Source organism: Penicillium alfredii (genome assembly GCF_028826965.1).
Source record: "Penicillium alfredii strain IBT 34128 chromosome Unknown utg000005l_segment0_segment0, whole genome shotgun sequence".
Classification (NCBI taxonomy): domain Eukaryota; kingdom Fungi; phylum Ascomycota; class Eurotiomycetes; order Eurotiales; family Aspergillaceae; genus Penicillium; species Penicillium alfredii.
In genome coordinates, this window is record NW_026622702.1 from 2159379 (window position 1) to 2171506 (window position 12128).

Consider the following 12128-nt stretch of genomic DNA (forward strand, 5'->3'; position numbering starts at 1 on the left):
ATATATGTTACAATAGTATGACTGGGTCTATTTTTATCTGCAGACATATCCACCTACTTTCAACGGCCCTGGCAGCGGGAAGAATGAAAAAATCAAATAGAACCACAAATAGCGTGGACGCAATCACCTCAAGAGCATCATCCTGATCATCCATGCATAGCTCGCCACGTAGTTGCGTAGTTGCGCCCGGACAGACGCGGGGCTTCCCCCCTTGTAATACAAGGGCTGGGCAGACGGTATTGTCATGGGCTCTCTCGGTCCACCGACTTACCTATGTATGTCGCTATCTGTTTTAGTATTCTTTTTTTCCCACTGATTGCAGCGGGGAATCGAGGTGTTCCCCACCCTGGCATGGAATTGTGCTTCTCCCGGTCTCTCCTGATTGATATCATCGTGTAACGCCCTGTCCAAATCCCGGAGATCGCTCGAGTCACTCGTTTGTTGCTTTTTTCTGTTTTTAATAATTCTGTCGGGGCTTTTATAATCCTTTCCTTTTCTATCAACACCAACCTTTTTTCTTTTTGTGGGGTGCTTTGGTGCTTTTTGTGCTTTTTGGGGAGCCACTGGATCTTGATGCTCACTCAACCGATCCTGCAATCCAGCCTTCTGCGGGGTATATGGTTTTTCCCTCTGTTTCGAACCCAATCTATGGACACATCTCCGCCCTCACACGAGTCATTTCCACAGAGTGTTGGCAGTTTAGCGGCGGCATACAGAAGCCGAGGATGGGCTGCCGAAGCCGCCGAGTTGGAGGATGCCATCGCGTCGGCAGAACAGAAGGCCGCAGTGGACACAACCACCGAAGCGACGACAATATCACTCGAAGAGATGAGCGTGGTTGTCAAGAACTGCCTCAACCGTGGCTGGTGGACAGTCGCGGCGGATCTCGGCGTGATAGTGTTGGAAGCGCGCGAGACGCTCCTGGGTGAAAAGGACCTGGCGACGTTGACGGCAATGAGTAACCTGGCCTCGGCATATTGGGGCCAAGGGCAATGGGATAAAGCGGCTGGTCTGGGAGAGCGAGTCACGAGTCTCAGGCGAAAATCCCTGGGCGAGAAACATCCGCAGACATTAATATCCATGTCGAATCTCGCGGCCACCTACCGCAGCCAGGGACGCTGGGCCGACGCGCGAGCCCTCGATTCCAAAGTCGTCGAGCTCAAAACACAGACCCTGGGGAGAGACCACCACTCGACCCTGATTTCCATGGCCAATTTGGCCGTCTCCTATGCAAGTCTCGGGCAGTATGCCGAGGCCGAAACGATCGAGCGTCAGCTGGTGGAAGTGGGGGAACGGACCCTGAGCGCAACAGATACATCCATGCTCACATGGAAATCCAATCTGGCATCCACCTACCGCGACCAAGGCCGACTATCCGTGGCCGAGCGACTCGAGCGCGAGGTCGTCGACGCACGCCGGGAATCGTTGGGAACAAGCCACCCACTCACATTGACCTCGATGGCCAACCTAGCGTCTACCTACCGGGCCCAAAGCCAATTAGTAGACGCCGAGCACCTTGAAAAAGAGGTTCTGACGACCAGCGAGACGGTGCTCGGCGAAACACATCCGCAAACGCTCCTGTCTCTCAACAACCTTGCCTCGACCTACCGCGGCCAGGGCCGGCTAGAAGAAGCCAAGGACCTCGGCGTGAAGGCAATGAACGCCATGCAACAGGTGCTGGGAGAGCACCACCCGCACACATTAACCGCCATGGCAGATCTGGCGGTGACATATCATCTCACGCGACAACCACGCGATGCCGAGAGACTAGCCTCATGGGTTCTGCAGACTATGAAGGCGACCTTTGGCGAGAACCACCCCCACACCCTCACGGCCATGGCCAATCTGGGATTCATATACCAATCACAAGGCAAGTGGGATGGGGCCGGGGGGTTGGCAGAAACGGTCTATGCACGGAGGGAGGCAGGGCTCGGCAAGGATCATCCGGACACCATTGCAGCGCTCGAAGATCTCAGACGAGTAGCCTGGGTCGAGGCTGCCGATCGAAATGATGCGCAAAGAAGGTTGACATAAAGTTAGTTGCCTTTTTTTTTCTGGAGTAGCTTTCGAAATGAAACGTGATGATGCCCATTCGCATGACCAACGTGGGGGGTTCTTTGTAAAAGAAAACGGATAGAAATCAACAATCGACAATCTCCAGTAGGATAAGGCCCTTTTATCACTTGCTTCGGTCTCCCATAAGATTCGATTTTGCTCTGCACAGCCTACTTGCCAAGACTCGTCGAATACACAGCCAATCCCCCTGGGGCCTGCAGTGGTTTTTATTATTAATTTACTTTGAGCCTGCCTTATGGGACTGAGTAGTCATTGAATATTGGTCATTGACTATTGGGTTAAGAAGCCTATTAAACACTGGAGGATCACCAGCGGTTGTTGTTTCCGGAATCGCGAGGTCCAATCTTCTATACAGCCCACCTTTCACTCTGCCGATGAATACAAGACGTCTCTCATGCTAGTTAAGTTCCGGGGTTTATTCTAACAGTCCATACTGTGCTCAGTGCGTAAATCACTCGGTGTGAGCCATCCAATTCGGACAGTTCTAGTAATGCGACTTGGGAAGTATAGAATGGCCGACTCTACAAAGTGCCCCCCCTTACTCGTCAAGGGTGTCCAAGGCGTCGAATTACACAGGAACATGTGTTTTACCGCGTTTTAATTTTCTTATATTTGAAAGACTCTCTTCAAGCTATTGAAAAAAAGCTGGGGGTGAAATGGGCTGACACTGACAACCGCACTAGTTCCTTTGATATTGCTTCGAGGACAATTGGTGATCAGTATCTGGAGTCTACAGATATAAATTGCCTATGGAATGCTCGATGAATGTGCTTATATATTGCCACTTTCGACTCTCCCCAGTTCTTGGGATTTTAATAAACTTGGTTCTACCTGTATACCAGCAGTGTTCCTGGACCCACCAGCGTTACCCAGCTTTACCCGTCTCCACTGACCGGGAGAGAATTACATACCCGTATTTATAGATCATTTCTTCCCATCGCATCAACTGATCCAGGGGATGAGCTGAACTCATTCTCCCTCTATGAACTGGCCCGATGACACCAATTGCTAGGCCCGACGGCTCCCTTCTTCCTGTGTCTCTGCTGCGAAGGGTAAGCAAACAAGGAAAATTACCTACCCAATAGATACTGTAGAATGACTGTTAACTGTCCAAAAAAAAGATCCCCCGATCGAAGCGTGCCGAACAACCCCCCGATGCCCCGAATGTATCGGCCTTCTCGATTGCCCCGGACCGACTAAGCGAATTTGTCCATTCCAAGAATCTGTCGGAGCTGCATGCCCTAGGAGGTTTGAGGGGTCTTGCAGAGGGATTACAGACCGATTTACAGAGTGGGTTGAGTCTGGATGAAACATTTCGAGATGCCGCAACAACAACCACTACAACATCAGCAACAACATCACCAGAGAAAATTGTCCTACCCGAACCCCGGCATTCCGCGGAATTCCCACGCCATGCCTTTGTCGATCGCAGGAAATGCTTCGGCGACAACCGCCTGCCCACCAAACAGCCCCCGAGTCTCTGGTGGCTGATGTGGATGGCCTATAATGACCATGTGCTGTTTCTGCTGACGGGAGCAGCTGTGATTTCGCTCGCTCTCGGTTTATACCAGACCTTTGGAACGGCGCACTCCCCCGAGAACCCCCCTGTAGAATGGGTGGAAGGGGTGTCGATCCTCGTTGCGATCGTCGTGATTGTGCTCGCCGGCGCGGCCAACGACTTCCAGAAAGAATTGAAATTCCGAAAACTCAACCGCAAGAAGCAAGACCGCAACGTCTGGGTCATTCGCTCCGCGCAGACCCTGGAGATCCCCATCTCCGAAGTTGTCGTCGGGGATCTCATCCACGTCAATCCTGGGGATATCGTGCCGGCCGATGGGCTCTTGATCCGAGGCCACCAGGTCAAATGCGACGAGTCGTCGGCGACCGGGGAGTCTGAGCCAGTGGACAAGCGCCCTGCTGAGTCTCTGTCGGAGAGCTCGCAGCAGGAAACTTACGACGGTCAGCATCTGCATACAGACCCGTTTATTCTCTCGCATACAAAGGTTGTCGAGGGTGTCGGTGCTTTCCTCGTTTTGGCTACTGGCACAAACTCTAGCTATGGGAAAATCCTATCATCCCTCAACGACGATCCGGGCTTCACCCCGTTGCAGGTGAGACTCAGCGGGCTAGCCAAGAACATTGCCCGGTTCGGTGGTGCCGCCGGCCTGGTGCTGTTTGTGATTCTGTTCATCCGATTCCTGGTTGGCCTCCGCCACAGCACGGAGACTCCCACAGAGAAAGGCCAGTCGTTTCTCAATGTCTTTATCCTTGCCCTTACCATCGTGGTCATCGCAGTCCCGGAAGGTCTTCCGCTGGCAGTGACTCTTGCTCTATCATTCGCGACAACACGCATGATGAAGAATAACAATCTGGTCCGGCAGTTCCGAGCGTGCGAGACCATGGGAAATGCTACCGACGTCTGCTCCGACAAAACAGGGACTTTGACGCAGAACGAGATGACGGTTGTGTCGGGGTTTTTTAGCGTTACATCCCATTTCACCGACCCGACCACTGGACCAGAGACCAAGGACCGGGCGGACTTACCAGTGTCGGGGTGCATGCGGGGTCTCTCTGGTATTTTCCGGGATCTCTTGTCACAATCCATCGTGATGAACTCCACTGCAGTCGAGAGCCACGAAAACGGAGGCGGTCGACAGTTTCTAGGGTCCCAAACCGAGGCGGCATTGCTACGCTTTGCTCAGGATTACCTGGGGCTCAGTCAGTTAGAAGGCGAACGCGCCCATTCCAAAGTTGTCGAGTTGCTTCCCTTTGACGCGTCCCGCAAATACATGGTTACTGTGGTTCAGCTTGCGAATGGGTCATACCGAGCTTACGTGAAGGGTGCCCCTGAAGTACTCTTGGGGAAGTGCACAGCAGCTATAACAGATCCCACTAAGGGCCTTCTGGGTACGCCAATCACAGAGGCTACAACGGGACAGGCGCTCCAGGCTATTGCCGAGTATGCCTCGCGCTCGCTACGAACAATCGCCTTTTGCTATCGCGACTTGGACAATCGGGCCTGGGAAGAGGGTGAAGTCGTAAGATTCGAGGAGCTCCTTAAAGAACTCACCTTCTTCGGGGTTGTCGGCATCCGCGATCCTCTCCGAGCTGATGCATGGGATGCGGTGCAGACCTGCCACAAAGCGGGACTGACTGTACGTATGGTAACCGGCGACAATCTTCTGACAGCCCGAGCGATCGCAACAGAATGTGGGATTGTCTGTGGCCCCGAGGATATCGTCATGGACGGACAGGAATTCCGTGTCCTCGATGAATCCAAGCAGAGCGATTTAGTCCCCCGGCTCAAAGTCCTGGCCCGGTCTCGGCCAAACGACAAGCGGATTCTTGTTCAGCGTCTGAAGGAGTTGGGGAGAGTTGTCGCTGTGACGGGGGATGGCACGAACGATGCGCCAGCGCTGGCCGCGGCGGATGTTGGCTTCTCGATGGGGATATCGGGGACGGAGGTCGCGCGGGAGGCTTCGTCGATTGTCCTGATGAATGACACTTTTTCATCGATTGTCAATGCCATTATGTGGGGACGAGCCGTCAGCGATGCTATCAAGAAATTCTTGCAGGTGAGTACTCGATGCTACTCGAGAGACAAGAATAAAAAAATATAGACAAGAAGGGAAAACTGACTTTCCCTTTTTCGCCAGTTCCAAATCACTATCACCTTTACGTCTGTCGGGCTTGCATTCGTCTCTGCGGTCGCCAACGCGGACGAGGAGTCTGTTCTGACACCGGTGCAGCTGATGTGGGTGAATCTGTTCCAAGACACGCTGGCAGCGTTGGCGTTAGCCACGGACCCTCCACCGCGACGGATCCTAAACCGAAAGCCCGAGCCCAAATCGACGCCCTTGATCAACTCGATGATGTGGAAGATGATTGTCGGCCAGTCCATCTACCAGATGGTAGTGACGCTGGTATTGCACTTTGCCGGGTCATCCATATTTTCATACACCACGAACCACCAGCAGCAACAGCTGCAGACAGCGGTGTTCAACACATATGTGTGGATGCAGATTTTCAACATGTATAAGTATGTTTTGTTTACAGATCAATCTTGGGCAAAAGAAAGAAAAAAAAAAGAATCCAGCTAATGAGTGTTTGATTAGCAACCGCCAAGTCGAGCGGTCCTTCAACCTCCTCGAGGGCGTGCTGCACAACTGGCTCTTTGTCGCCATCACGACACTTATGATCAGCGCCCAGATCCTGATTGTGTTTGTCGGCGGGCGAGCGTTTTCAGTGGTGCGATTAACCGGCGACCAGTGGGCGTATTCGGTGGTTCTTGGGGCCATCTCGGTCCCGGTAGGCTTTGTGCTGCAGGCTATTCCCAATAGCATGGTTGAACGGCCAACCGCGGGTCTACAAAGGCTCTGGGGTTGGGTCCGTGGTTCATAGCTGAATAAATTGAAATCTGGTTGATAATTTCGACATGCGACATGATCCTAGGTTTGATCACTACCAACTAGCACTAGTTGGAGTGTAACATCAACGTAGACATGAGTATGGAATATTGTGGAGATGCACCAATCCCACGTGGTGACAACATGGCAAGTGAAGCAGTCGCCGATAGCGATGGCGTAAATAGAAGCGTCTCAGAGAATCATACATTTCTCATACACAAAGTCAATCCAATATCTTCACACGTGGAACAGCCCTGCCTTCTTATAGGGCACACTCTCACCCGTCCAAGCCACGCCAAGCAGTGAACCAGCCAATTCACAGCCAACCCGCGGTCCGCCAAGCCTGCCAATTTTGCTTCGTGGGACCCAAGCTCACCCAAGTCCTAGTTGGCATAGCATTGGCTTGGCTTGGCGGGCCATTTATTGCGCGCGTTTCAGATTACTTCCGCCGTGCCTCGATGCGCAAAGCATATACAAAGCATACAAAGCATTTTTGCCCCGAGCTTACAAGGTTGCCAAGAAAAGCCTCGGGTGTCTGACGCCTGTCGGAGCGAGTCGAATTCGCACGTGTTGGTACTTCTTTCGAAATGGGGTATTATTCTTCTTCTTCTCTAGGGCTCACGGCCCCTTGCCACGGCGTATAGATGACCATAGATTACCATGGCTTGGGCGAGGCCAGAGATAGCAGAGAGAGAGAGAGACCAAGGGTAAGAAGAGAGCTACAACAAAAACTCTCTACATAAAACCTTCTTTCTTCGCTCGTTTTCTTTTGTTTTTCTTTTGCTTTCTCTCTTTCAGTCCGCTGAGCCCTAGTACTCATTCCATCGTCATTCATTATTGACCTTGGTCCCCGGCAAGATGTATCTCCACGAGTACGACTATATCTTTGCCATTGGCACGTTGTTTGCCATCCTTGATGCTTACAACAACGGCGCAAGTAAGTTACCCCCCTGGTCTGAGGAGTGAGACTTTCAAAAATTCATACTAATGGCATCTAGACGATGTTGCCAACTCCTGGGCTACTAGTGTCTCCTCGCGGTCCATCTCCTACCGACAGGCCATGGTTCTGGGTACCATCTTCGAGTTTCTGGGAGCCGTCACTGTCGGCTCACGGACAGCTGAGACCATCAAGAACGGAATTATCCCCAGCTCAGCCTTCCATAACAATGCTGGGGTCCAGATGCTTGCCTTCACCTGTGCACTGGCGGCCGCCTCTTCGTGGGTGATGTGGTGTACTCGGCACTCGGCGCATGTCTCCTCCACCTACTCGCTTATCTCTGCGGTTGCCGGTGTCGGTGTGGCTACCGTCGGAGCATCCGAGGTCAAATGGGGCTGGAACAAGGGCAATGGTCTGGGTGCCATCTTCGCGGGTCTAGGAATGGCCCCGATCATCTCGGGTGGCTTTGCTGCCATCATCTTCATGATAATCAAGCTCGTGGTTCACATGCGCCGCAACCCTGTTCCCTGGGCCGTGTACACCTCGCCATTCTTCTTCCTCACGGCCGCGACCATCTGCACGCTGTCCATCGTCTACAAGGGCTCACCGAACCTAGGTCTGAGCAAGAAGCCCAGCTGGTACATTGCTGCCGTGACCGTCGGCACTGGTGGTGGTGTTGCGATCCTGTCGGCAATCTTCTTTGTCCCCTTTGTGCATGCACGGGTGATCAAGAAGGACCATTCCGTCAAGTGGTGGATGTTCATCCTCGGCCCACTCCTCTTCAGCCGTGCCGCTCCTACTGGCTCTGAGATCGCCAAGGTGCCCAACTACGCCGTTGTCCAGGACGAGCACGACGAGCACCACCCGACTCACTCGCACGAGTCCATCGACGACCCCAAGGATGTCCCCGGCGCAATCTCCTCCATCCGGTCTCACTCCGAGGACCAAGAGAAGAACCAGTTTTCGTACAAGGAGTTGATGGCGCAGTCCGAGGCCCGCCACCACGCCAAGCTCCTTAAGAGCCGTGGGCCTCTTGGCTGGGCTTTGCGCATGCTGCGTGACAACCCCATAGGTGCGGGTGAGATGTACGAGCTGCGCAACATGTGGCTCCTTGCCAAGCGCATTCCCGCCATGGTTGTCGTCGGGTTGCTCTACGGCTTCCACTATGACATCCACACGGCCCAGAGCGGTATCCATGGCACGCCCGAGGGCGAGCGCATGAAGCGTGTGTATGCACATGCGGAAAAATACCCCAATGAGGTCGAGCACAGCTACTCGTTCGTACAGATCATCACGGCCTGCACTGCCTCATTTGCTCACGGTGCCAACGATATCGGTAACTCTGTCGGGCCCTGGGCCGCTATCTACTCTGCCTGGTCGACCGGCAGCCCCGCCGCCTCCAAGGCCCCCGTTCCCGTGTGGCAGCTGGCTGTACTGGCTATCTGTATTTCTCTTGGGCTCTGCACGTACGGATACAACATCATGAAGGGTGAGTTATTTGTCAACATCCTATCCCCTTTTCTTTCTTCTATACCCTTTACTAACTTTTCTTCCTTGATAGTCATGGGCAACAAAATCACCTACCACTCCCCCAGCCGCGGCTCGTCCATGGAGCTGGGCGCCGCCATCACCGTCCTCGTCTTCTCGCAGTACTCGCTCCCGGTTTCGACATCCATGTGTATTACTGGTGCCACCGTCGGTGTGGGTCTCTGCAATGGTACTCTGAGGGCAGTCAATTTCCAGCGGGTTGGTCTGCTGCTGCTTGCGTGGATCATGACCATCCCTATTGCTGGGACTCTGGGAGGGTGTTTGATGGGTCTATTCATCAACGCGCCGCACTTTGCTTAAGGGTGGTGGCTTTTTTTCTTCTCTCCATTGACCTAGTTTAGGGCTCTTTGTGTTTTTATAGATTGATTACAAAATTCTACAATACAATGGTTTCGAGCCATATGCCTAAAAGAATTTGTTAAGATCTTGACCCATGACCTAAACCCACGACCCATAGCTCGGGTCAATAAAATCCTGACCCGCCTATAGGTTGACCCGCGGGTTAACGGGTTAACCTATTTTTGATCTATTTTAGTATAAATTTATTAATTTAATACTTTAAGATAAGAATTATATTTTATAATAGATAGATATAGGCGAAAGAAGATATTAGTTAACCCTTTCTTATACTAAACCTAAAAATATATATTTAAAGTTTATAGTAATACTATTACTTTTTATATAAATAAACTATATATATTAGAAATAATAAAATAGATATAAATCTAATATGTAATATTTCTTTATTTATATATAAATATATTATAGTCTTAATTATATAAAAGAATTATTTTAAATATTTTTTCTGGATTTATATAAAATAATAATATTGGCTAGTTAGGTTAAAATTTTTTAGGGATGAAAAGAAAAATCTTAGGGTATTACTCTTATCTAATTATTTAGATTAATAGGTTAATCTATAGATTAATCTATTAACCTATTTTTTACTATCTAATAAGCTTTATATATATTAGTAGAGCCTATTCTAATTAGTTATAAAATTTAGTACTAGAATAATACTAAATCCTATCTACTAATAAAAAATAAGTATTAGACCTATATATTCCCCTAAATCTATAATAATTTACCTTAGATTATTTTTCTATATCTTAAGTCCTTTACTTTAATATACTATTACTATATCTTTTCTATATCTTAGTTATCTATTTTATATCCTCCCTCTCTTATTAAGAGTAAAGGGTTTAAGTTATCTATTTTCTATTCTAATTAATTTCTTAATACTTTTTTAGAACTACTAGAAAGCTAGTAAATTAAGTAAAGCCTCTCTTCTATTATACTATTAATACTAAAATAATCTAATAATCAGAAAAAGATCTAGATAATTTTTAATAGTATAAATAAAGTAGAATTTTTAAACTAGTAGCTTAATACCTAAATTAGTAGTTTTTATAATATTATAAGAAAGATAAACTAGAAGAGTCTATAATAGATTAATATATAATTATATTTTAATTAAGTTATATTTTTAGTAATAAAAGAGCTAAAGCTCTTATATAAATAATATAATAAGATTATAGACTATTTAGTCTATACTAAAAATAGGATAATAGGTCTTTAACGCTACTAGAATCGGAGTATATACTAAAAAAGCTAAAATACTATTGAATATTTAATAATCTAATATCTTATAGAATATATAATATATTATATAGCTATTATTTAATTTATAGACTAATCTTTCTTAGACTAAGAATTTCTCTTAAATAGCCTAATTAATTATTTAAGAGCTATAGAAGTAATAATTAATTACTATAATAATTATTTTATAGTTTTTTTTTTAAATTATTAAATATCCTAAATTCTAAGCTTTTTTTTAAATAATCTAATTATTATTATTTATCTCTAGTGTTACGAACCAAGCCACCTCACTCGCGCTAGCAGGGGTACAGGAGAAAACCAGAACCAACCAACCCCGCGGTGATAATACAGGATAATAGGGGTATGGGTCACGTGACAATATACCACGATCCGTTGCTAAGGAATAGTATATCGGATAGTATATCGATAGGACTACTATATACCCGTATATAGTATACCACGAAAGAGGGCATAGAATAGTCGGCGAAGGATATATAAAGACACTCGTTCATCGTGTATCTAGCTCTTCGCGTTCAACTCATATTATCAACCTTAGTTATAAGTTTAACCTAGATTGTCTCGTTTACACTGTGATCCTCTTAAGACAACCCTACTAGTGGTGAAGTACCCTCGGTAATTCTATTACTAAGTACTCCTTACCTTAATCGTTCCTCGATATCTTAATAGACCCAAGCCTATATAAGGCCTAACGGATAAGGCAATAGTACAATTACGAGGGCGGATATCGTTAATACTAGAAGACCCTTAGCCTCTTAGTATAACTAGAAAGACCCACGTGTCTTAGTATCTTAAGAGAAGTATACCTTTAGGTTCTAGCTAATATCTATAAGTAACCGGTACGTAACACTTTAAACGCCTATCTTAAATCATAGTATACGAGACGTTAATACTTCGATAACTATAGCCGGTAACGATAGCGCTAGCAACCTTTCGCGTGGTTCCGCGAGTTAATCTACTCCGACTAACGCGTAATTTATAGATATAATTAGTTAGCTCTAAGAGTAACTTATCTAGGAGAGAACCAGACCCGTAGCGTCTATAAAACTACCGAAACCCGACTTCTTCAATAGAACTCAATCTAAGCTTCGAGGATTCCTGACCTAGATAGATATATAGTTATATATTATTAACTATATAAAAGAAGCGGATAAGGTTATCTACGTTTTAATCTATCTTCGAGAATAAGCCTTTAACTAGTTTAAGCCCTATATTAGGGAGTTTAACGAGAAAAGGTAACTAGATTAGGGAGACGTGACTTAGGCGATTTTCTAATTATATACTAATTTCAAAAGGAAGCTCGAATAGACCTTTAGGAATATCGATACGTAACGGACCGCAGAGCGACGACTTAAACGAATCCGATAAACTAGCTTAGCCAGTATTTACGCCGCCGAGTTCCAGCAGATTATCTCGTATCTTAATTATAATAACGATATATATATTTAGCTATTCGAACGAGGACTCAAAAAAGAAATTAAAGACAAACTTATAAGAATTAATCGGCCAACTAACCTATCTCGGATGATCGAGATAGCGGTCAA

At 47.6% G+C, this 12128-nt stretch overlaps 3 protein-coding genes across 3 annotated transcripts; all 3 read left to right on the plus strand.

Annotated features, from left to right (window-relative positions):
- Positions 1 to 648: 648 nt before the first annotated feature.
- NUU61_004235 (uncharacterized protein) lies at positions 649 to 2034 on the plus strand (the record flags this gene model as incomplete). The annotated part of the gene is made up of 1 exon (XM_056654817.1): positions 649 to 2034. The coding sequence occupies one exon, from the start codon at positions 649 to 651 to the stop codon at positions 2032 to 2034; it is 1386 nt and encodes a 461-aa protein (XP_056512844.1).
- A 1037-nt stretch (positions 2035 to 3071) lies between these two features.
- On the plus strand, positions 3072 to 6477 carry NUU61_004236 (uncharacterized protein; the record flags this gene model as incomplete). Its single annotated transcript, XM_056654818.1, has 4 exons — positions 3072 to 3128; positions 3213 to 5651; positions 5733 to 6115; positions 6192 to 6477. 4 exons carry the CDS (start codon positions 3072 to 3074, stop codon positions 6475 to 6477), a joined length of 3165 nt encoding a protein of 1054 aa, XP_056512845.1.
- Positions 6478 to 7340: 863 nt separating this feature from the next.
- NUU61_004237 (inorganic phosphate transporter) lies at positions 7341 to 9267 on the plus strand (the record flags this gene model as incomplete). Its single annotated transcript, XM_056654819.1, has 3 exons — positions 7341 to 7419; positions 7481 to 8908; positions 8981 to 9267. The coding sequence occupies 3 exons, from the start codon at positions 7341 to 7343 to the stop codon at positions 9265 to 9267; spliced, it is 1794 nt and encodes a 597-aa protein (XP_056512846.1).
- Between the last annotated feature and the right edge of the window lie 2861 nt (positions 9268 to 12128).